The sequence below is a fragment of the Centropristis striata genome, chromosome 19, assembly GCF_030273125.1.
Source record: "Centropristis striata isolate RG_2023a ecotype Rhode Island chromosome 19, C.striata_1.0, whole genome shotgun sequence".
In the NCBI taxonomy this organism is placed as follows: Eukaryota; Metazoa; Chordata; class Actinopteri; order Perciformes; family Serranidae; genus Centropristis; species Centropristis striata.
In genome coordinates, this window is record NC_081535.1 from 7920062 (window position 1) to 7946955 (window position 26894).

The window sequence follows — 26894 nt, forward strand, 5'->3', positions numbered from 1 at the left end:
CTTGACATTTTGCCAGTCTATCACACGGCTAACACATATTGACAGAAAAACACACACACATTCACAGCTCCGGGCAATTTAGACTTTCCAGCCTGCCTAAGCTCAGGAGCATCCAGAGGAAACAGAAAAAGACACAGGGGGCACAGACAAACTTCTCACTGAAGACTGTCTTGCTGCAAGGCAGTAGTGCAGGGGTCTCAAACTTAAATTACCTGGGGGCCGCTGGAGGCAGTATCAAAATGACCAAAAAAAGACACAAAATTACTATTAAAAAATTACTAATAAAAAACAGAAAAAAAACTAAATTATTTTAAAAAGACACAAAATTACTTAAAAAAAAGTTACAAAATGACCAAAAAAGACACAAAATGACCAAAAGACAATTTTTTTTTAAAAAGACACAAAATGACCAAAAAGACACAAAATGACCAAAAGAGACACAGCATTATTTCAAAAAGACACAGAATTACCGAAAAAGACACAAAATGACCAAAAAAAGACACAAAATGACAGAAAAAAGACACAAAATTACAAAAAAAAAGACACAAAATTACAAAAAAAAGACACAAAATCACAAAAAAAAAGACACAAAATTACAAAAAAAAGTAATTAAAGGGACCTTCCACACACAACACGGTAAAGTTAGCCTGGGTATACCCAGACTGCCTTGCGCGCTCGATTTCATTTCGGACTGCCAAGGGGTCTGGCAACCAGAGAGCTTTCTTAGCCCTGTTTTAGGGATCCAATCACAGAACGGGGAGGGACGGCAAGACGATGACGCGTACTACCCGGCACTTGGAAGCTTGTAGTTTTCTAACACATATTGACAGAAAAACACACACACATTCACAGCTCCGGGCAATTTAGACTTTCCAGTCTGCCTAAGCTCAGGAGCATCCAGAGGAAACAGAAAAAGACACAGGGGGCACAGACAAACTTCTCACTGAAGACTGTCTTGCTGCAAGGCTGTAGTGCAGGGGTCTCAGACTCAAATTACCTGGGGGCCGCTGGAGGCAGTATCAAAAGTACAAAAAAAAGACACAAAATGACAGAAAAAAAACTAAATTACTTTAAAAAGACACAAAATTACTAAAAAAAAAGTTACAAAATGACCAAAAAAGACACAAAATGACGGAAAGACAATTTTTTTTTTTTAAAAAGACACAAAATGACCAAAAAAGACACAGCATTATTTTAAAGAGACACAGAATTACCAAAAAAGACACAAAATGACCAAAAAAAAACGTAATTACTTAAAAAAGAAACAAAATTACCAAAAAAGACACAGAATTACCAAAAAAAGACACAAAATGACCAAAAAAGACTCAAAATTACTAAAAAAAAGACACAAAATTACAAAAAAAAGACACAAAATTACAAAAAAAAGTAATTAAAGGGACCTTCCACACACAACACGGTAAAGTGCCATTCATATAAAAATCACATTAAACTTTCATATCAAGGTCGGGGCCACAAAATATCATCACGAGGGCCGCAATTGGCCCGCGGGCCGCAAGTTTGAGACCCCTGCTGTAGTGCCATGCACATATGAATCAAAAAAATGTAAAATACTTCACGTCTTTGAGACTTTGGAGAGAGCGTGTCCAAACCAGAGAAGCCTGACCACCTTTTAATTGGAAAAAGCCGGCAGTGTGAGGGTTATGGTGCTTGATGATATGACCTCCTCACAGTAGAGGGTCTTCACTGTTTTAATGCCTTGTGAATAAAATCATTTTATCAAAATAATCCCAAAGTTAGCAGGGAGCCAGTTGAGAGAGCTAAAAATACAATAAGTTTAATTCCTCATTTTTATGCATCCCAAAATATCCAACTGTTTTATAGTCTCCAAGGATACGAGCTTCCTATGTTGCATGGTGACGCTGTGTAATGGGTGAGTTTTAATTATCACCAGAGGCTTAAGTTAAGTGCGTGTGAGACCGAGGGAGCTCACATACACAGTGACCCAGAAACCCAGTGATATACACTACAACATCTTGTCAACACAATGTAATGTTGCTACCTTTTAGCATTTATTATTTAGGTTATTAAGTTATATGCATAATTTACAAAAATTCCTCCTCTTTTTTTTATTGTCGGAAATGACATCCACGAAAGTAAGAATCTACTATGAAGAAATAAGTTATAAAACTATGCTTTATGTAAATATTAGAGCCAATCAAAGTCAATCATAAACTGATATGGCAACTGATATAATTTTTTGAGCTGGAATGAAAATAGCTCCATTTTTTATGTGGATTGTGCACTAATTTATTTAATCACTCTGTGAAGGTACCCAAAGAGCTACTTTTTCAACCATAAAACTTTACTAAACTATAACATTATTATATTTTATACAAACATTGTATTACATTGTCATCCAATTCTATAAGTAACTGAGAAAATAAAGAATAAATAGGATTTTTTTTTTTTTTAAATAGCTAAATAAACATCATTACTGTTCAGTTTAAGTCAATTGCTGACTATTTTTTAAAAAAAATTAAAAATCACGGTGAGCAATGTTTTCTCTATAATATATTGTGTAAAAAAAAACATTCATAACCGCACATACCAGACAGCATATAGGTCAATAATGTCAATAATATCTGTCAACCCATATATCTGTCCAGCTCTTTGTGAAATTTTTTGAAATCATTTTTTCCTTCATTGTTCAACACTGTGCATGATTAATGAACACAACTGCATGTCTGGATGTGTACTGTTTGGCATTTAATGAAGCAATTAATTAATTAATTTCTCAAAAGCTCAAGGTTTCTATCAGCACATAATGGTATACAGAAATGCAGAGTTTGAACCTGAAAAAAGAATGTATACATTATTTCAAATAGTCACAGTTAGAAGTCCATGTAAAGACGGGGTCAGCTACAGGATCAAAGTAATATAAAGTTAAACATGGTGCATACCATATTTGGTAAAAAAAAAAAATATGTTGAATATCAGGCATGAAATCACATACAAATAGCGTCACCGCCACATCAGAGTGGATGCTTGCTAATTAAGCAAAGCTGTATTTCTGTTTATGTGTTGTAACAGGATTCTGAGTGGGCCAGGGTGATGACCGCCACCAACACCAGCTTGTGCAGAGCTGTGATTGTCACCTGCCCCCCTCATTTAGCAGGTGTCAAAAAAAGACACAAAATTACTGAAAAAAAAACCTAAATTACTTAAAAAAGACACAAAATGACCAAAAAATACATAAAATTACAAAAAAGACACAAAATGACAGAAAAGAACTTAATTACTTAAAAAAGACACAAAGTGACGAAAAAAGACACAAAATGACCCAAAGACACAAAATGACCAAAAAAGACACACAATTATTAAAAAAGACACAAAATGACCAAAAGAGACACAAAATGACCAAAAAAGACACAAAATTACAAAAAAGACACAAAATGACAGAATAAAACTTAATTACTTAAAAAAGAAACAAAATGACCAAAAAAGACACAAAATTCTTTTTAAAAAAGACACAACTGCATGTCTGGATATGTACTGTTTGGCATTTAATGAAGCAATGAATGATTTAATTTCTCTAAAGCTCAAGGTTTCTATCAGCACATAATGGTATACAGAAATGCAGAATTTGCACCTGAAAAAAGAATGTATACATTATTTCAAATAGTCACAGTTAGAAGTCTATGTAAAGACGGGGTCAGCTACAGGATCAAAGTAATATAAAGTTAAACATGGTGCATACCATATTTGGTAAAAAAAATAAAAAAAATATGTCGAATATCAGGCATGAAATCACATACAAATAGCTTCACCGCCACATCAGAGTGGATGCTTGCTAATTAAGCAAAGCTGTATTTCTGTTTATGTGTTGTAACAGGATTCTGAGTGGGCCAGGGTGATGACCGCCACCAACACCAGCTTGTGCAGAGCTGTGATTGTCACCTGCCCCCCTCATTTAGCAGGTCAGTGTGCGTCTCCCACCTCTGTCGACTCGCTAAACGAAATTCTCACTGATGCAGTCGACAAATATCCTCCTCTCTCACTATGTCAGTCAAATGTGGCAAACCGTGCATCCATGCACGTAAATCTTTGATTTTCCTAAATCTGTTTGGCTCCGGGGTGTGCCAGTCACTTCGGTTGAAGTAAATTCTGTCTGAGTTCAAGCTGTGGGTTGAGGAACTGCCTGGATTGGATTTTTTTTTTTTTTAACCGGAGGAAGAGTTAAGTCCAAAACTTTTACTGGGGGCTAATGTGACATTCGTTATGGCTGGCCGTGGGAAGTTGAGAGTGACAAACACGTCATTACTGACCTCTCAGCAATCGAGCTACCAAGGAGGGAAAAATATGGACCCCCACAGTAAGCTGCAGCTGTTCACAAGAACCACAAAGTACTAATTGAACCAACTAGCATGTAATTTGAACACATGCTATGTTGAAAACTTTACTTAATGATGACCCCTAGGCTTATTTTCTTCTTTCAAATTGTCACCACAAATCTTTAGTAATCATTTTTATTTTATATTTTATGAACTTATTTTTAAGTACAGCATACATTACTGCAAATATACCGTGTTTACTCTCGACTGTGTGCCCACACGTGTGCATGTGACATTATTTTGTGGCAGTGAGTTGGAGGAAACATTTCCAACTTCGGGGCAGAATCCAGTTTTTTTCCCCCTGCTCAAAAATAGAAATCCGGCATTCCAGCTGCTTACGGGTAAGATAGTAGTGACTTGGAGTTGATTTAGTTTTTGCAGTGTGGCTGCTGCTTGTCACGTGTTGGACACATACTAAGACTTGAGCCGGGGCTAGTTTTTGCCAGGTTTGGAAGGGGCCGAAGCTGGAGCTGAAGCTGGGGCTTACACTGGGTCTGTGCCTGTTTGTACTAAGCTGGCAACAGATCTGTCACTCAAAGCCTCATACTCAGAGCCATGGACCATGGCCAGGATCCTTAATGAGACAGGTTTGGGAGCAGTGTTGAATTATGCAGCATGGATTGCTCTGGCTCAGATGCCACAGTGCCACGCTTTGGCCTTAAATCAGTGTAGGGAGATTGACAGGGACTTTCAGAAGCCAAAGTCAGGCCGGTGATTGAGACGTCACCTCTTCCAAAAGGAGTCAGAGATAAATTAAAGGGAGGATTGCTGCTTGAAGTCATCCGTTTGACATGTTAGGTTTTAATTTGGCTAGAAGTAGGTAAACCAGAGCAGCTTTCCAGTTAGTGTGGGGGTGAAGGGGAGTGGTATCCATTACCTGTCATATTTGGCTCTTCTCTGACAGACATTGGTTTCTGACATACCCAATCCATCTCCAGTCACTTGCTTTTGAATCAGTGAATTGGTAGATGGATGAATGAACAAAGAAATTAATACTCTCTGGGGCTCAAGAGGTGCTTGGCATCAAAAGACACCCACCACTGCATGCACACACACACACACACACACACACACACACACACTCACACACACAATCTCAAATGCTGGATATGAGCTGTGTGTTCCCCAATATATCACGTTTGTCCTGTTCTTGGCTCCTGGATTTATCTCCCCATTCATCCATCCATCTTTTATAATGAGTTCCGTCAGGTTTTTTCCCCCTTTTTTTGTTACCACTTCTCTCACTCACCTCAATGATTTATGAACTGTTTGGTTTCACTGCATATGAGATAGCTGTGCACGGAAAGATGAGCTTAGAAATAGGAAAATTTGGCCCATGTGTGGAATTTTGAAGCCGTGGTGGAAGAATGTGCATATTTTAGCTAGTAAATAGGTTCCCATGTATATTCATTCGGAGACTGCATCGTAAAAGAAATCTTAATTAAGCCTTCGCAGCATGCATTTGGAGCATAATGCAATTAGGCGTACAGTCTAACATTCAACAGTAGTTACAGAGACAGCTCTGCAGTTACTAAATTAACATTTTGTTTCAATCTGTTCTTCTGTCTCTCTTCATCCAGTAGGAAGTTCCTGGCAGAGCGTGCCAACTGTCTGGCTCTGTGTGCACATATGTGTCTGTGTGGGCATGTGCAAGGGTAGTGATTGTTAAGTGGGCGAAGCTAAAGTTCTTGACGTCACTTGCTTTTACCTGACTAAAGGGGGATTTCATCTGATTGCGAGTAAACTTGACAGGCAGCCAAGCAACACTATTTCTGATGGTGCTATTTATCTTCTCACGGAGGAGGAGCTGCTGTAATGACAGCAGGCTTGGGCAGTGGTGAGGAAACTATTACATCTGCCACTCACGCTTTAGTCCAGAGGCTTGTTTACACTAGTAGAAAACAGGTAAGCTGTGCATTAGCATTTATTTGCCAACTGACACGGCGAGCCAGGACTCTGGGCCAGTATCTGCTGTGCTGTGAATGAAACTAATGGAGCCTCATTTAGGGATTAAACAGAAAGTGGGAGCTGAAGTGATTGTGAAGATTACTAACGCAGTGTGATTTTTATCTTGCTGAATTTAAAACTCTGTGGAAATGAATTAAGCTATCTCTGAGTGTTTTGCATGTCTTCTGATGAGCTATATAGCAAGGGTTGATGAGCAGGCAAATATAGTACATGTGGCTCTGCAAAGCTTTGTTCAGCAATGGAGAATGTTAAAATCTCTAAAAAAGGACGCCCCATGGTCATTTGTCTCTTCTAAAGCTCTTGTCATTTCTGTGCGCCGCCGGGCAATAATAGAATTTTTAGGGCCAATACAGATATTGATTGAAACAATTGTGACAAAGACAAATTGGAAGAAAAATAAAACTTGATGGTTCTCTCTGGGGGGAAGACTTTGTAGTGGTTGACACGGTTTCTAAATTACCTCCAATATGTTTTCAGTATTTGTGCTGCAAATTTTGACCAACATATTGACTGATATGCCAAAGTGTAATAGGCTACAACTGGCCAATGAGTCAAGCTCCATTTCTTTTTCTTTTCTACTAATAAAGAATGCTGTTAAAAAATGATTTGTGTCTAAATAGCAACAATTTAAAATTAAAAAAGAAGCCTAGGGATCGTCATAAATGAATAACAGTTTACACTCAAAGACACAATTGATCTGTTTCCAAGGGACGGCATGTGGTGTGCTTTGATCAGATTTGTCTGACAGATGTGTCTCTCTGGAAGCAGACTGGTGCGTTCCTGTACAACCTAATCCACTCTAGGGCAGTAAACAAAGATTGTGCAATCAAATATATTAAAATTGTCAAAAACAAACAACAAAAAAGACATTTAAATCATAGAATTCAAATATGTAAATTGAGCTGTCCACTGTTAGCAACAGGTGCTGAGGATCACACCGATCACAGAATCGATGGGAGATTAATAATCCTCAGTGTCCTGTATTTACAATCTCGCCTTGTGCACCACCTAAAGTGTTTAAACCATAATTGTTCTAAAATAAATAATAAATACAATACAGATCTTTATGTACCACAAGCGGATTTTTATTTGTGTAAACATTACATGCCCTGTCAAGAGCAATAGATGAAATAAAATGAAAAATAAATAAGATTTAGTTAATTTACTTGCCTTACTCCCCAAGTGAGGCAAAAAAGGCTTCAAAATCATTTTAAACAAAAAGAGGCATGCAGTTTACTGCCAATTCCATAAGCTTTGTTGTTATATCCCTCCACCTTTTACTGTCCCTGCTGTAAGGCTCCTGGCGTCTAAACGTGTCACTTACGGTGAGCTGAGTGACGGGTGTCTTTAGGGATGGGTACCGAATTCTGTACTTTTATAGGTACCGACCGAATTCCGTCGGTACTACCGAGTACCGATTCAAGTAAAATCAAACAGTACCATGTTTCGGTACCTAAACGGAGTTACCTTTAAACTGATCATTGATTTCAACCTGTTTTCATTTGACGTCTTGATTAACAAGCGTGCTGACGATCGCACTATTTTTTTATTTACCTCCTTGTCTGGTCCTGTCTGCTCACCGCGGCCACTAGCCACTAGCTGCTGCCCTCTTCCAACCCGGCGCAGAGACGAACAGCCGGCTCTCGGCCTGCTCGCTGCCAGCTGCTATCTCTCCAATGTCTCTACCCGGGCTTGGCCTTAGTCTTAGTCAACTTTGTTTATTCCATCATGCTATGCCCACAATACTGTCTGACCGGTGCTGTGCCGCACAGCTACGACGTCATCACAACAAATCCCACATGCACTTGCAACCTTTTTTTTTTTTTTTTTTTTATCCGTGCACTTGCCACCTGAGAGCGCTCCTCTGCATTCTTTGATAACACTCCAACCTTCATGTTACAAAATGCACGTTCACTCAACAATAAAGCACTGCTCATCCTGGATTTTATATTGTTTTGATATATTTTTTAAAGTTTATATTTTCAAACGCAAAAGTACCGAAAATTGGTACCGTTGAGTAACGATACCGATTCCCAGGTACCGGGTATCGGTACCGTATCGGTTCAAATGTGAACGGTACCCATCCCTAGGTGTCTTTGGGATTTGTTTTGCCCGGGCTTGTTTCTCATACTCGCCGTATTCTGTTGTGTGGCGCGTTCTCAAATGTCGGATAAGGTTAGTTATGTTAAATTGTCATTGGTTACCACCTCTTGGAATTTCAGCGTTGCATGTCTTGCAAACGCTTGCAGTTTTACATCTTTTTCAGAAGCTGTGAAAAAATTCCAGACCGGAGAAGTCATGCTGCCGGCTTCGTTCATGATGAGAGCAGAAAAATCAGTCTCTCATAATTTAAGTCACGCGGAGAAAAACAGTCTTCTGTGAAAAAAAAAATATTAACATGCAATCAGCTTTTCTGATCGACACTTTGAGAGCCCACCGATCAACCTGTTTAGGGTCCATATCGGCCGATAACGATCGGCGGCTGATCGATCGGAGCATCCCTAGTGATGTCTCTAATTGGTTTGCCCTCTTATGGACATAATGCACAAAGTCGATATCGGAATAGTTTGTCAAGTGAGTTGAGATCTCTGCTTGCCTAAATACCAACAAAAGATGGTATGAGACTGTGAAAACACGAGGATTTCCAGCATAATAGCAGCTGGATGGTTTAGCACTTTCCTAACATGATGTAGTACACAAAGGCACTATGAAACTCGTTGATTCTGAGATGTTATGTGATGATTAAAATACATAAATGACTGTAATGACCAAAGTCAGTAATGATTTTTATTATGTGTAATGATATATTACCAAATTGATGGGATTGAGTGATTTAACTGTTGAGTTAAACCACAATAATGATCAGTGGAAGAGTACGTGCGGTACGTGTGGCCAATTAAATTAAACTTGTCCTTGGGGCTTTTATTCTCAGCTACTAAATCTAACCTAGCAAATTCACCAAGCGCAAAGATCGTTTAGAGGAGAGCTGCCATCAAACGGGCGCGGTCAGCACGGTATCTGTGGTTTATGGGTTATCCTACAGGTGTTGTTCTGGCTTAAGCAGGGCAGGTGCTCGGATTAGGCAGTGAGAGCTAGGCGAATTCTCCTCGCCACCAGTATATAAAGTTCCTAAAACACTTATTGTGATAATATCCATAGTGTGGGGAACATGACCCCTTAGTGGAGAGCTGGTCCAGAAGTCCCTATTTTCAGGGCATTCTCGGGGATCAAACAAGTTCAAACCTATGTGTTTTTTTTAAAATAATATTCCAGCTTCATTTCTGGCCAATTTTGACAGCCCTAATCCCTTTCTCTCAAGAAACTAATTGAGAGAAAATGTTTTCAGGGCCTTTACATGAGCAGCATCTTCTGTTTGTGGTCCACCAGTTACGTTTAGTTGCCCATTTATTCCTAGGAGATTAAAAGCCATCCAATATTAAACCACAGCTAAATGAATTCTAAAAGTAATGAGGGGAATTTGGATGAAAGGGTCGTCCTCCTTGAGTCTATTTTTGTCCAGCCCAACAGCAGAAATTATTAAGTAATGACAGAACTGTGGTGTGTGTGTGTGTGTGTATGTAGAGATGGGGGAGGGTGATGCTGCTACTACCGAGCCTTTCAATTTCAATAAGTGTCAAGGGGCTACGTACGTAATTCAATAAAAGATCAGTGATGTAACGTGCTCATAGACACAGGAATCCATCTTTACCATCTGGAATAAGTGGTTGGTGAAGATTGCTGCCTATTTCTGATAGCTCTACTGATTTATGATAGTGAAGGCTATTTACTTTTTTCTCTGGCATCCATCCGTCATCATCACCTCATCCTTTTAAAACTGACCTTCTTTTAAAATACCTCCACAAAGATATGGCATGAGACGTTTTTATATCTTTGTTTTGATCAAAACGTTGACACACTGAAGCTTAATGTGAAGGGTTTTTCTCTTTTCACATGACCATTAACTCAACCGCACACCTAGCAAGAGGCTGAACGTGCAATTACTTCTTCTTCTTCTTCTCCTCCACAACAGGCAGTTACATCATATACTGTGCACCGGTCTATTGGCTCTTAAGGATGAAAGAGACGATCCAATTTCACAGCACATGCCGGCAAAACCATGAACTAAACTTCAGCTGTAACTTCAGCTATTTTAATACCTTTTAAAGTTTCTTTGCACCACTCTTTATAAATTGCCATTCGAAGACTGCATCTCTGAATCATCATCCCTTTGATGTTGTGTCTTGATTTGAGTGGCTTTTCGTGTTTTACTCCTCATCCTTCTGACAGTCAAAGACACAGAAAGTGCCTGTGCGCTATTGTAGAAGTTCAGAGTGAGACAGTAATGGAAATTTTCCGAAGCTCCTTGCTGAAGGCTACCGCAGACGAAGCTCACAGGTCAGTGACAGAGGAAATTGAAAAACCAAGGTCAACGTTGTCCGGTGGTGCATTCACAAAAAAAAATGGAGTGAGAGGATTCAAATGCCACGGTATTCTAAAAGGAGAAATTGAGATTAAGACAGACAGAAAGACGATGAAAAGGCTGAGAGGAAAGCACTCTGGGGGAAATGGCGTCCTCAGAAGTCAGCATGCTAAGGGTCAGGAACCAGCAGTTGTGCAGATTGCTCCAGAGCTTTAAGACGCTCTTGAACTTGCAGCTGTATACCAAAGATGACAGAATGATGCAAAAAGCAGACTGATAAAGTGTCAAATGAGAGTGCTTCAGCGTCCTTTAGGAGGAACACTATGCACTCCACCAAGTCTCATCTAAGAATAAACCCTGTCCTTGTTTGACTTGCACATTTATCCACTGTGGTCAAATGATAAAGAAGCAACTGTTTGACTCATTTTTTTTCAGGAAACTGATTGGCATCATGGAGATAATTGATATAATTATCTCCACCAAGGAGGTTATGTTAATTTTTTGATTTGTTTGTTTTTTGTTTTACATCAGGATTACAGAAAAAACTATTGGTTCAATTTTCGTAACTTGGAAGGGTCAACGAAGAACCCATTCAATTTTTGAGGAAATCTGAATCATGGGATGGATATACTAATCATTTTTTTCCTTTTGTTAATATTGCAATAATAAATGCTAACATGCTGATGTTTAGCTATTATACAGTTCACCATGTTCACCATTTAAACCTCTGAAGTCCAGGAGATATTGGTTCAAATTTGTCAACTTCCTATGCATTCATTTCTCTCTCTGTTTAGCATCCTTCAGTCTGTCCTTACATCACATGCATGGCTCCTTTTTCTCCACACAAACTTGGCTATCAGTCAGGTTTTTCATTTTATTTTAATTAACAAAGTATAAAGCTGTCAGGAACCGAAAATACAAACAAAAGACACAGGTTGCTATGGAAATGTACCATTTAAAAAAAACCATTTATACACACAAAAACAGCAGAAATAATAATAAATACTAAAACTACAAAACAGTCTATTTGCATGTAAATTAAAAATAGTAATAGTTTTCATTGTAGAAAGAAAATTCACATTTTAAATATAATATATTTAAATATATAAATAAAGTTGTTACTGTAAATAAAACGTGTATTTTCAATAAATAGATGGACTCCAGGGGTTAATGAGCATGCTAACATTTGCTATGCAGCAAGAACAGCTAAGGATGATGTCAGGCGATCACCAAAGTCATAACAATTTATCCTGAGTGAGTCATGACTGTGGTACCAAATTTCATGTTAAAACATCCCACAATTTGTTGAGACAAAAAACAAATGTCAACGAGTTGGTCAACTGGAGGAAAAGCATTTACCAAATTGTTAGGAAGTCATCATCTTGGCATGAGAGATATCTGTACCAACATCCATGGCAGTCCATACGGTGTTTGTCTAGATACCTGCTGGTGGCAAAATGAAAAACCAGGGACTGCCAATGACAGTCTGGGCAGTGGGCACTAATAATTTTTGTAAAATATGTCATCCATATTTCAGTCTGGAGAGGTGGCTCTACTAACACCAGCATGGCTTAAAACTGTGAATATGCTAGACTGTCACAAACCCTCTTAAAAGCATTGCTTTTCAGATCATTTATTTAGTTTTTAGCATCAGAAAAAGTCAAGTGTCAAGCCAAGTCACTTTTTGTATGCTTGAGAGTGAAGTTTGAAGAGATGCGAAACTGTGAAAGTTTTTTTTTCTCCTCAATTTTCCAAGTACCTCCTTCAGTTTTATTGACAAAGAGTAACTACTTTGTATTTACCCTGTTCAGATGCCAAGCCCTATTGTGGATAAGATCTGTAATTTAAGGCCACCTTTTCAGAGGGTGCCAAAAGTAAAAGCTTTGTACAAGTCTGGAATGGTTGGATGCGAGAAAGTAAAGAATGACAATAGTCTTATTTTGTCACTGATGTCTGTTTGCAAGCAGGGCTCTGTCCCTATTCATCAGTTAGCCACCTTTAGGGCATATAGTCCCAGACTGGTGTGCTAAATCTTATTTATTTACTTATATACACTGGCATCCCATTGAACCTGTTTATTCATGTCATCTTGATTTAACTGCGATGCTGAGTTGTGGTGAAGTTCCACGAAAGTGTCACAGCACATTTTGTGCATGTTAGAGTGGATGACAGTGTTGTCACTGCAGAACACTTTAGTGTTCAAAATAGAAGAAGATGCCTGAATACGTCTCATTTAGCCATCAATGATTTAACAAATAATGAGGTAGAAGGCATTTTCTGCGATCAACTTCGATGGCAAAACAAACCGCTTTATGGATACGACACTGCTTGACAGGTCTTATGTCATGTGTACAGTGCTGTCATTTGGACGTCTAAGTGACCATGTCAAATTAGTTTGGAGCCACTTATCATGTCACTGTTTCTCAATTTTACTGCTTCGGGCTCATCAATTTTGTTTAGCATTAAGGGCATTATTTTGAGGTTGCTGACAGGCTCTTGACAGTTTCTAAATGATGTTTCACATCTTCCACTGGTTCATTCGTTAAAAGCCTGGCTTTTGGCCAGATGTCGCTTCACTTGCCAGCGCGAGCCGAGAAACAGTCTGGCTCCTCTGCATGCATGACGTACAGTACCTCTAACGGTACTGATGAAGTTACTTGACTGCTCTCACATCAGTGAGATGGAGCTTTTACAGATGTAAGTGCTGCGATTAGTACTCTGCAGCATGGCACCGGCCAGAGCAGTATTAGGTCATGGGGATTTCTTTGAGAGGCCATTAGTGCAAGTCAATGATTCAAGTTAAAACCATTCTGATCAATAGAGGGATTAAACCAACTGCGCTATTAGACTTCACTTACTTTTATTCCCCTCTCTTTCTCTTGAATAAAGCATAGCTTTGTCCGACAGGTTATAGGCTATATACTGTAAAGTACAGTAAGGACAGTGGATTGAATGGGACTAAAAATAGGATTCATGGTGTACTGTTGTTTCCCCTACAGCGAAGATTGACTACCAGCCAGCCCTGCCCAGCCAGAGAGAATTCCTTACCCAGAACATGCCTGTGGGCCACATGATAAAATTCATTATCACCTACCAGACGGTGAGTAACACAAGATAAATCTCAATTGAACAGACGTTTGCATGAGTAATGTTATAAAGACACAAATTTAGAAAAGTTCATTTTAAACAATCATTCTCTGTCATCTCAACATTTGTTGCAGCTTTTATATATCTTTGTTGCCCAAAGGGTTGATCTCTAAATTATGTTGTTGATGTCACATCCATAAAGAATAAAGTGGACTTAATTTATGAAGAAAATTGGCTATGGTGGATTATTAAATTGGCCATACTTACAATGGGGTGTCATGAAGAATGATTTCAATTCATGGTCCAAAGAAAGCAGCATTTGTAAGGGGTTACATTGTAAACTCAATACTAAGGATTGGGATGGTAATTGATAACATTTAGTGATACCAATGCCATTATCGATTCTTTATTGATTTCTGATCTATTTTCTGTATGGAAAAGAGTAGGCATACATAGGTGTTCAGCATTAAAGGAACAGTTTTTTGTTTTGTTTTTATCTCTGAACACGGTGTAGATGAAATGAGAAAATATATGTCCATTCATTTTCATTTAGATTTTCTTAGTCAAGTAAGAAAAGCTGTTAACCAAACTAAGGAAGCAGTGGCACTTGAGTGGCACTTGAGTGGTACTTAAGCGCATTAAGTGTCAAATGGCATTCCTATACTTTAATACCCTGTTGAGCAGGTTGCTGATCTTTCCACCATTACTTGAAATGATCAATATACTGACCCATTTGTTTGTGAAATGAAGCCATGGTTTAGACCATTTCTACCTCTCTGTCATGACTCCCAGTTGTATATAAAGTAGGAAAAGGTCATGTTTTTGTTAAATGAAAAACTGACCGGCATTGATTGAAGAAGTGCGTAATCTATTTATCTATATACATATATACATATATATGTATATATATATATATATATATATATATATATATATATATATATATGTATATATGTACACATATATACATATATATACACATATACATACATACATATGTGTGTGTGTGTGTGTGTGTGTGTGTGTACATATATATGTATATATATATGTACATACAGTACAGGCCAAAAGTTTGGACACACCTTCTCATTCAATGCATTTCCTTTATTTTCATTTTTTGTTAAGTACATAATTCCATGTGTTCATTCATAGTTTTGATGCCTTCAGTGAGAATCTACAATGTAAAAAGTCATGAAAATAAAGAAAAACACATTGAATGAGAAGGTGTGTGTCCAAACTTTTGGCCTGTACTGTATAAACATATATACATATCTATATGTATATATGTATAGTATATGTATATATATGTATACATATATATACATATATATATGTACATATATATACACATATATACATATATATGTACATATATATATACATACATACGTGTGTGTGTGTGTGTGTGTGTGTGTGTGTGTGTGTGTGTGTGTGTAATTTTATTAACATTGTTTACATACAAGCGAATGGTTGCTGCATTTCATTTTACAATTGACTGTTGCTGTTTAAGTCCTACAGGGCTCTAACATGTATTAACATAGTTGCAACCCATGCATTAATGTTTGTTTGTTTCAATATAGTAGAGAAGAAATTATTTCCTGTTGCAAATTTAGTGAACTGGCTCTTGAATTGAAAGTGATCCTTATACAAGACTATCAAGTTGTCATTCAGGACCAGAAAGTGTGCAACAATTTGTTTCATGTAAAACGCAACAATACTTCCCAGCAGTCACATCAGCACAGGCCAGCTTAATTGTTTTCAAGTATTTAATTGTGTACCTTTTTCACAAAACAGGAAGCCTGTAGCAGAAAGCAGTAAACTCCTTTGGCACAAGTCCTTTATTCGATTAAACCTTTGAACAAAAGAGCTTCTAGCACATGGAATTTGATTTGTTTAATCTTTTTCATTTTGCACTTTAACAACCACACAATTAATTATCAAAATGCTTGTGCACCTTGTTAATGGATTAAATTTGTTTACTGTAATCAACACAAAGTCATTAGTGCCGAGATATGTGCCTTGGTGTCTTGCCAAGATCCATTTGGATTATAAACTCATACAAATATTGATCAGTGATTTAGAATTCACTGCATTTGATATTCTCACTTAGTCGTGTTTTACGTGATTGGAGAGTTGACTTCAGTTAACTTTTAAGTTTAGTAGTTGTGAATATTACGTGCAACGTGTAAAAACAAGAAGCAGGGCTCATGTGATTGAAACATGCAGTGCTTGAACATTAAAAATAGCATGGTGAAAAATAAAGGCATTAAGGTTAGCAGTGTGGATGAGTACTCTCCTCTGAGATATGACAGGTAATGAATAGCAGCAATATACAGTAAAACAGACTGATAAAGTAAAACAGACTGATAAAGGCAAAGTGAAATCAAGCCAAGAGTGACAACGAGTGTTTATAGACAGGTCAATACAGACTGTCAAATGTAATTATGCACAGCTGAAACAAACAGAAGGCAGAGTCACAAAGGCTGTGTCTAAAAGTCACTCACTCACACTAACTATATACTATGAGTGTCCAAATACTGAGTGTAAATGTTTGCATTTTATTTCCGAGGAACAAAAGGCTTAACATCATGTGATGACACAAAATTACTATGTTTTTATAAGTGTCTGACATCCACTTAGACTGAATCCAAATATCTGGACGCCAGCAAACTAAAGTCTCTCTATGTATCAGCCCTGTGACAGTCTGGAGACGTGTCCAGGGTGAACCCCGCCTCTCGCCCAATGTCAGCTGGGATCAGCTCCAGCCCCCGCGTCCCGAATGCGGATAAGCGGTTAAGGATAACGAATTAATACATTGTAAACTTCCATAACGGTATTTGTCCCAGCCTCATCCATGGCCAAGCCAGTCTAACTTCTTCCTCTGTTTAGTGGCGAGTGGCAACCAGGTGACAACAAATGTCACAAGACAAAATGGAGGTGCTGATTGGCCGAAGAGGCGCTCTGTGTATCTGCGCTCGATAGCTCTGCCTCAACTACCCGGATGTTCGTGGCAGAAAATTGAAATTGAATTTTGCAAACTGAATTTGAATTGTGAGAACTGAAATTGAATTGTGAGAACTGAATGTTCAGTTCCAAACTAATACATTCAATTTCAAATTACAATTCAGATTCAGTTTTTCAATACAACTATTCAAGCTAAGCAATTCAAATTCAAATATAAATAATTCAAATTCAGTTTCTAGTGGCACATATTTCAGCCCATAAAAGTCACACACTATACAACTGCATACCTGCCAGTCATTTTGTCAATGACTGAAGTTAAATTGCCAAAACTTAATAAAATATACAAAAAACACCATCAACCTTAAAATGGATTTTGTTTCGCAAATCCAAAATGTAGCTATCAAACAATAATTTATAACTAAAATAAAGAATTTCAGCAAGTCGCTAACTTAATGGAAATGTAGTCTGGTAGAGGCAGGGAGTGAGCCTGCAGGACCATGTGGTGCGCTAGCTAATTCTTGCATCATTTTTTGGTCTGATTAACACTTACATCATAAAATTCAGTGATCCTTCACTATTCTTTTTTTTTAAACCGTGTGAGCATGTTTTTCATGGGAATGCAGCCATCGTGGCTTTTGTCACAAAAACAATTAGATTAAATTGACCCGTGGTGCCATCTGCTGTTGTGGTGGGTGAATTTTTCAGGACATTTATGAGGAAGATAGTGCCAAAAGTCACATGATGTCTTTTTGTCTTTATAGGATGTTTTTTTTGTACTGGTATGATATGTTGTATTTTTCCCTCATGGTGTATGACTAATATGTTGTGTATTAATTTAGTACTTAAAAACGGAATCCAGGAGTTTAATAATGTTTTGTATTTTTAATGAATTGTAGGGCATTAGTAAAACATATTTTGGTTGTTTGGTTGGTTCTTACAGCTTAAGGCAAGTTAGATTTTATACTTTTTAATAATAATAATAAGACCTTTTAATGAAAAGTTTAAGGCCAATTTTAGAAATTGAAGAAAAAATGTGAAACAAAACTTTTGTGGTTAAGTGAAAAAGTCAGATATCCTTGAAATTTGAAATGTTAAATAAAAAAAGTTAACAGTGGGTAAAATAGCTTTCCTACTACATTTGACTTGAATATTTGGTGTTTTAAATTCAGTTAACACAGTACTTGGGGTTGTAATGGTATACAGAAGGGACGGAAGAATAATACAACAGTGGTAGAATGCACAAGTACCATACATAAGTATTGTACTTAAATACAATTTATCCCTGTGGGTAAACATTTGGAATCAGCCTTCGACTGTGCATGCACCTGCGTCAATGGAAGCTTCACCACTGCTGTTGCTAGGGGTGTACCATATCGTATCGTTCATGATTATACCGGTATATTTTTTTATGGGTAAAAAAATGCATATCATGAAATTGGCAACATTCCGTAGTGGCGTAAGGATTTCCCAATAATTACCTAGACCGTGGCGACCGCTATAGCTCTCATGTGTGAGAGGCCACTAAATTTGGGCTTTTATGAAAAAAAATTACCAGAGGGAATGCCCCCGACCCTCCTAGCCAGCTATTTTTCAACACTGTCTGGCTGCTCCATGTCCTAGTGGAAAGCCCTGTTGACTGTGAAAAAATGTTATGTGAGGTGTTTGCTCACATTTAGCTCTCAAAGTGGACGAGACTGATCATATTGTACTATAAAATGTAAAAAATATTCTCCCAGACCCCCTAAATGGTTATTTTTATTATTTGCTAATACTCAAGAGACAAGAGTATTTTTTTTGTATTTGTCAACTGTTGAGATTTGCAATTTAAATTACATTTAGATTTATGATTTTTATTTTGTTGTATGATTTTTATTCATATATATCATATTTTCTATATATTTTTCAGTACTTTTTAATATTGTCAAGAATTTCGTTATCGCAAAAGTACTCTGAAATATCATGATAAACTTTTAGTGCCATATCGCCCACCCCTAGATGTTGCATCGTTTCACTTTGACAATGTTGTACAGCTAGTATTTACTGCACTAGTGTACCTGTAACAAAGCCCTCTAATGACTAAGAGCCACAAAACATTCTTGCCTTCCCTCTCATACTGTCTTACTTAGAGACTCTGACCCTACTATCCTTGGCATCTAAAGCTGTGAAAAGCATTCCCATTAAATTGCTCTATTCATTCTATAGCATTTTATCAATTGTTTTTAATAAGCACACTACCTTTAGTTCAACCAATCCTCCCCCACTTCACAAAGATCTGCCTGTGCTAAGCTTCAGTTTAGTGGGTAAATAAGCACATGGCCATAGTCAAAAGCAACTTAACTTAAAAACATTATTGAAAGGAATAAAGCCCACTGATCTGCAGGCCTTTCACCTCAGCCAAGGTCTCTTGAGAAGTACTTCAGAGACCTGAGAAAAGCTGTTCATGCTTGAAAACCCACAAATGGCATTGACTTGGTTGTAAGGAGGTCTGCATGAAAGAGTGGACTAAAGAAATGAATCCACAGTGTGGTGAGAGCCTCAATTATTTCGACATGAAACATTTGCTCGTATTTTTTTTTTGCCATTTATTGAGACAGAGTGTTTTTTATCTTTTGCTTTTTAAAACAGTGGCATTTGAGAATTTTGAGCATCAAACACTTAATTTCCTGTATTCTGGTGAAATTGTATGCTCTACCTTTTGTATTTTATGCTTTGATTGATGGTGTCAAAAACCCACAGTTGAGCTTTTGGGCATTCTGTATGGCTTTCAAATACTTATGTTGTCCCTTCTTACATAGTCCATATTTGTGTGTTCTGACAAGTGGAGAATAAAGTCTATCACATAATGTTTTTGCTCTGCTGATTTGGTAGTGTCTCATTCAGATTGTCTGACAGACACAGAACTGTTTGTGACTCTGAATGAGAGAGTTTAGAGAAGTAGCTGTGCTCTGCTCTTCAGCGAAGGTAGGAAACGCAAACTAACTGAAAACATGTTTGATCAGGCATTAGAGGTGTGAATCAGCAGAGGCCCTACGATGCCGTTTTATCACGATACTTGAGTCACGATATGATATTATTGCGATTTTAAGCATTTTTGCGATATGGTGAGTATTGCGATACAATAAATTGCAATTTTACTGTTTAAATGACTGATTTAACTGCATTTTGTGTCCACAAAATTCAATTCAATTCAAACCCACAGACTGACCAACAAAGTATTCAGTCAGACAACAACAATTCGACTTCAACAACAATTGAAGCATTTCAACAATACAAGTTGTAACTGTTGAAAATTAATTTTGCAAACCCTTCAGCAACCAGAAAATGAGGAATTAAGTTACTTCAAATTAGAATTAAACGTTAGCAACATTGTCTGTAACGGCCACCAGTTGTTTTTGTCTGCTATCCCCCATTCTTCTGCTGCATCTTGCAGGAGGTGTGCAACGTTTGCTCCGGTGTGACTTTCACGTACTGCTCGAGTCTAAACAACGTGAGACAGTCGTTTCCTGTCATGTCACATAATGAGCCGTTATAGTAACATATGAATCTACTGCCTGTGACGTCCACGCATCACAAGTTATCGCAAGTATATCTGCTGTTCTCAAACTTTCCTCCACTTCAAGCTTCACTGCTGTGTATAGCTTTGATACGGCTGAGTCCGTGAATTAACGTCGGGGCGGAGTCACAAACCTGGATTCCAGAGTCTTTAGCATGTAGCTAAAACCCTCGTTTTTCACAATGTTGCATGGCCTCAAGTCTTTGCACATGAAGAAAGCAATGGATTGTGTTAGTTTCTTCACGCATTCTGAGTTGGGAGGCAGTTTTGTCGGACTCAGTGAGTCCAGTGTCGGCTGGTTTCTCTGTAGTGCTGATGTAGCATTGGCTTTGCCGTCATCTGTTGATGCGATCTCAGGGTGGTGGCGAGTTAGATGAGCCCGCAAGTCCATTGTATTCCCCGTGTATTTTATTTTCATGTGGCACTCCTTGAAAACACAATGTGTCATTTCCATCTCATACGTCCCTTCCTTGTTAAAAAAAAATCTGAAATAAGTCCACACGCTTGACTGAAACGCGGACGGGGCTCTCCTTATTTATTATCTCCGATGTCGCCATTTTTGTTGTACCAACTTCTTCTGTCACGCTGACCGTTGCCTCTACTCTCTCTGGGAAATGTTCTTTCTTGAGAGGAGACAAAATGGAGGTGACCTGCCATTTTGTGAGTTGACTCAGAAAAATGTTTCATTTAGTCCACAAATGTTAAAGTCCACAAATGAACCCAAGATTCACCTGTGGTAGAATCCCAACATACCACAAACTAGGGATGGGTATTGGGTACCTTTCACATTTGAACCGATATGGTACCGATACCCGGTACCTGGGAATCGGTAGGCAGTTTGGAGTAAAGTGGCAGGTAATATTCCTGAGTTGAAGAGCGGAGTATTAGCGGAGGACCAGAGATGCAGCAGCTAGTTGCTAGCTGCTAATGACTGGTCTACAGAAAAATGGAGAGAGCAAACGGAGTAAGGAAGGTCCAATCTGGAGGCAGACGAAGGCTGATAATCAAAGACGTCAAATGAAAACAGGTTGAAATCAATGATCAGTTTAAAGGTAACGCCGTTTAGGTACCGAAACATGGTACCATTTGATTTTACATGAATCAGTACTCGGTAGTACCGACGGAATTCGGTCGGTACCTATAAAAGTACCGAATTCGGTACCCATTCCTAACCACAACACAGATACTGCCCAAGCCTATACTAGATTAGCTACATACAGGCGGATACACACACACACTCAACCACAGGCTAATGCCTAGTGAAGATAAAAAATATCACTCAAGTGGACATGGTAGGCAATTCAGTCATGCTTTTAGCTGATATTAAAGCAAACATGCCTGTTTAGCCTTAAAAAGGCTAGAGCAGGAAGTGAACTATGTACAAATACAGCTCCTTTAAAAATACATTAAGAACCACCAGTAATGCACACTGAGGGGGGGAGAGTGCGTTCAGTACTGGATACTGCCATCATCCTTCCTGTCTGAAACATTTCAGAGCAGAGTGGTTAAAACCCAACCTATTGCTAAAACCCATGACCACATGAAATCACATAGACACTTTGATAGCAGATGGCAGCAGACACCTCTCTCATAGAAGATCTAATAAAAGAGAACGCTGAGCTGACTGAGCAGTTCACTGGAACACTCTTGTCTCATCACTTGTGCAAGCCAAAGACATTTTCAGCATAAATAGTTGAGTCTGCACTCTGGCCTTGCATTATCTTCTCCACAGTGGGAGACAATTGTAGAAGCATGATCTTGTCCCCCTTAGGACCCAAGTCCTTAGAGACAGCCTCGGGCCCGGGCATCACATCTGTATCTATACTTAACTCTGGTAACGCTCCCCAATGTTGGATCATTTGGGGCAATGCCTACAGTTGCTGAATCATCTCAACATTATAGACCTTATGTGAAGTCTGGATGTAAAAGGTTGAACAAAATTCTATAGCCTGAAGGAGCCCAAAGCAATGGATTGTTATGTGGCGAGAAGTCAGGCTTAACCCTCTGGAGTCTCCAAAAGCGCCAAAACATTACTTCTTCATCACATCCAGACGAAAAACAAAGTAGCGTCAAGCCCTAGCATAACTTTAAAGAACTGGCTAGAAATTCCATGCCAGTTTTAGTTTGATGATGATATACTAAGTAAAACTAGAGACAAGGTCAAATAAATGTTGTATAAAAATATAGAACTGGATGTAACCCTTTTATATATTTGCAACCTTTGTTCACATTTCCAACATTTAAGATTCTTCATTGAGCATGATCGTGATTTGGAAGTTTTTTAAAAAACTGATTGAAAATCACATTTTATGTTAGTTTTTCTTTGTTTCTTTTGGGTTCAAAATGTTGATCCAGTAAGGCCGGATGAAATAATTATCATCAGGTCATATATGTGAGGTCGTGCTGAAAAAAAATATACCAACATGGCATTTAAACATTTTTTAAAGTGATGTATACAGGCAGAATGGAAAAGGATTAAAAAAAATTGACAAAATAGCCCAAGACTTCATAGAGTTAAGATGGCAACGGGCGTCTAGCCATGAGTTAAAAAAAAAAAAAAAGTCAATACATGGCTGCCTGAACAAGGTCCAGAAATGTTGCAATTTTGACCAGGGAGGTAGCAGAGACTAGAACACTGGTGGTGTGTGAGCAGAACTACCACCTTGTCCAGCACACAGTGTTTTGCCAGGAAGTTTTCCCCTCAGAGCTCTAGAGTTGGATGAAGGTGTGCCATCATACTTCACGCTGGTTGATTACTCAAATTATCCTCTCCGACAGCACTCTTTGGCAGGACAGATGTCCTGTGCAGAAAGAGGGTCTGGTCCTAAAGAAATCATTTGAAAGCAACAAAAGAAAAGAGTCCTAAATTTAATGAGATTTAGAGTGCTTTCCTACTTAAAATAAATGATGCAAAAGCTATGCTTCATTATTCTTAAAGTACCTGGGAAAGTGCAAATTCTACTGTGTTACTGTAAGTGTAGTTGTTTTTTTGTGATCTCAGCTAAATTCCTTCAAACTATTAACTAGGTAAGATGAATGGAGACAATTGGAATATAGAATTAATTTATTCAGTGATTATTCATCAAATCGGTATTTATTTAAGATAAAAGGAAAGTGACACGGGGATGGAACAGTTAAGGTTTCAGTCTGAAACATTGAGGTAATTGTCACTTACATCAATCACCTTTCAGTGTTGAAGAATAACTAAATCTGCATGAAGAGATAAATGAATGCACATTCTAATACATATTCATTCAGACGTAGGTGTGCATGTTAATGCATATGCAAATGTAAATGCACACATAATGGTCAGAAGAAACAACAAAGATTGTTGATTCAACCGGTATAACAGATGACATAATATATTGTAGTATCTAAGCTAGTCACAAAATGAATATATGCATGAGTAACAAATGTCAAAGAGTCGCTCAAACAGCCTGTACTGCCCTGTTTGCAAGTTCATCAGAGTCACTTATTATTACATGAGGCTGCAAGGGTGCCAGCAGTCTACACATAGCGTGTGCAAGAGAGCCAAATACTTATTATTTAATGAGGCATTTGTATAACATTTTAGGTCGCATGCCATCTTCAGAAGTACCATAGAAGGGTCATTTAATTTTAAAAATAGACATCTTGCCTGAATGAAATGTATTAAAAGCAACATGCAATGTTCATATATCTCATTGTCAACAATTTTTGCTACTTTTATACAAATCTCCTTAAACTTTATACTTTTTTTAACTACGTGTTTTGTATTGGGAAGTGTAGAACCACAGCTGCACACTAAACAAAGATTGCTGATAAATTTGTGCAGGTGTGTGTCATCATAAAACATACTTTGTTCGAATTTGACAGGAACATTAACTCACCGAGACAGTCTTGATTAGTTAGTCTTTAGTTTTCCGTTCCCCTCAAAACTACGAACAACATAAGACCAGAGACTGTATAAAACAGGACACATGGCTACGACTGTGAGCAGCCTGGCAAGTGCCCAAAGTAAGAAACAACTAAGAATTTCCCATTTGAACTAGAAAGCCAGATAAAGTCAAAGACGGTAGGCAACATTAGTAGAAATAATGCTTTTTATCATTTTTCCTGTTCGCCCTCTTTGCCTTCTCTGTCAGAGAACAGCAAGGAAATCAAGTGTCTGAGTTTCCACAGTACTCTAGTCATTCCACCATCTGCCACTTCCACTACCTGTAGATAGCTACTGAAAGCTTTTTTGTAGAGCCTGACAGATATTAGCGGCTGATATTGGCCTATCAAAGGCATATTTGTTTCGGTGTATATGCAGTCCTATATGTGCGGTTATGAAAACTTCTATTAGACAATGTATAATACAGGAAATTTTGCTTAACCCATTTCAGCCGGGAAAGCATTATCGCATTTCTACCATTAAAACCGAGGGCGCCGGGAAAGCGGATACATCGTTTTGTAGTATTTGTAGTTTTTTCCACCTTTTTTCGGTCTCTTGGTCAATGAAATGCATCAGAATACATGTGGGAGTGTCGCAATGCAACATGGGACTTTTCCAGAACTTTGAAATCATGGCGGAAGACGACTATAGCGGAGGGAGCTCAGATAAAACAGCTATAAGCTCTCAAATACTTTTTGAATTTCATTTCTATCTGCTACAGAGGCTGAAAAATCTGTTATTTAGTAGGTGTTGACACTTACGTTGAACTTTCATAAAACCTTCAGGTTTTAGGGGGTTATTCTAAAATCGCCTAGAGGTTTTACAGGCATTTTTTCCGGGCGTTGTAGGCCCACATGGGTTGAATGTGGTAGCTAATAACTATATTTTTCCCCCAAATAGTCAGCAATTTACTGAAACTGACAACAGTTGCGTTCCCTCAAAGTAAAATGGTAAGCAGTGATGAATATATGTCTAGGGCTTTAAATTGTGAGAGGTAAGAAGAGAAAAAGCCAAGCTGTAATGTGTTGCCGTTGCCAATGTGGGAGGCAATAAAGAGTTTGCTCATGGTCAGATGACAGAGCCTCCTGGTTATTATTTTATCACCTTTTATAAGTAAAGGCTATCATCTTTCGTTTTGTGCCGGAAGACAAGCTTTCATTTTCCCTGGAGATCGTAACCGATGGCCAACAGAATTGGATAGTGAAAGCTAGGCTTCTAGGAAATCAATCAACATTTAAATCATGAGTAAAAACAAAACATAAAAAAGTTTATTGCCGTGTTAATCTCCATAAAATACAATTGTCCTGATGCTTTTTTTCTTCATTGTTCACTACTGCCTTTGATTCACATATGAACAGTTTGCTTTAATGATAGGAGCAGATCAGTTTGCAAATTATACGCAATACTCATTCTCACAGTCATTTGCATGCATTGTGTGGTCTCCTTTCAGATCTCACAATGCATGTAGTTGAGACAGCATCTAAATATAGTCTACATTTCTTATTATTTTAGGTGACAAGTTGCTGTTAAAGTGCAACACATACTGGCTGTGTCATGTAGTGTTGTGTCGTATAATTTGCCACCTGTATGTACAGGTACAGTAGCTGGGTAATGTGGCATAAACATGACAAAGTGACTGCTTTTCTGGTGCTCTGACATACATCAGCAGCTGTATAATATAATAGAACAGTGGCATATGCTGACAGCATGGGCTGACACAGGAAACAATGGAACAGGTGTTTCAACTCATATATTATACATACACTCAACTCATCATTTGATATAACTCACAATACAGGGTACACAATTATTCTCCTGATTTTCTTCTTCTTTTTTTACAAACTGACGGCCACCATGTTTTTTTGCCTTGATACAGTTTTTTCACGTGTAGGCAGAGGTCATAAGAAGATTGAGCATCAAAATTTAAATTTTCTACTCACTTATGTTTTGCAGATTAACTGTCTCGCAAAGACTGGTTACGTTCCACATTATATATTTGTATTCTACATTACAGTGGCTAATTTGTGATCATTCAATTCATTGGCTTCTTGAAGAATACTGGCAGAGAAAGACAGTTAATTGACCTCAACTTCAATTGGATTTTTCCTTTCTTGCAGTATAAAGCTTGAGGGCAAGGGCATTTTCTTAATGTAAAATGTTAACATATGCATAGTCAACAGTTCATGCTTTGCTGCTATAAGTTATTACCTTAATTGTGAACCTGTTGAATGCGAAACCTTGTGTGACACTAAGGATCTATTTAGCTTTCAAGTGTAGTTCGATTGCGTCGGGCAGAGGTCCCCCTGCTGAAAAAGATGGCATTTGATATAATATGAGCGCAAGGGAACTTAATAGTTGGTATTTGTGCTGCTTCATTATTGATATATAATGAAGCTATAAACCAGGGGTCTCAAACTCAAATTACCTGGGGGCCGCTGGAGGCAGTATCAAAATGACCAAAAAAAGACACAAAATTACTAAAAAAGACACAAAATTACTAAAAAAAGATACAAAATGACAGAAATAAACAAAATCACTTAAAAAAGACACAAAACGACCAAAAACAAGACACAAAATGACCCCAAAAAATGCACAAAATTACATAAAAAAGACACAGAATTACCCCCCAAAAAA

At 38.0% G+C, this 26894-nt stretch overlaps 2 protein-coding genes across 2 annotated transcripts in view; one reads left to right on the plus strand and one right to left on the minus strand.

Moving 5' to 3' along the window:
- LOC131992705 (coxsackievirus and adenovirus receptor homolog) overlaps positions 1 to 26894 on the minus strand; it is a 98412-nt gene that overhangs the window by 50959 nt on the left and 20559 nt on the right. The window lies entirely within an intron of this gene.
- Positions 1 to 26894, plus strand: part of si:ch211-127i16.2 (probable flavin-containing monoamine oxidase A) — a 50649-nt gene that overhangs the window by 9544 nt on the left and 14211 nt on the right. The window contains 2 exon segments of the mRNA XM_059358622.1: positions 3052 to 3136; positions 13740 to 13840. Coding sequence (XP_059214605.1) covers positions 3052 to 3136; positions 13740 to 13840 — 186 coding nt within the window.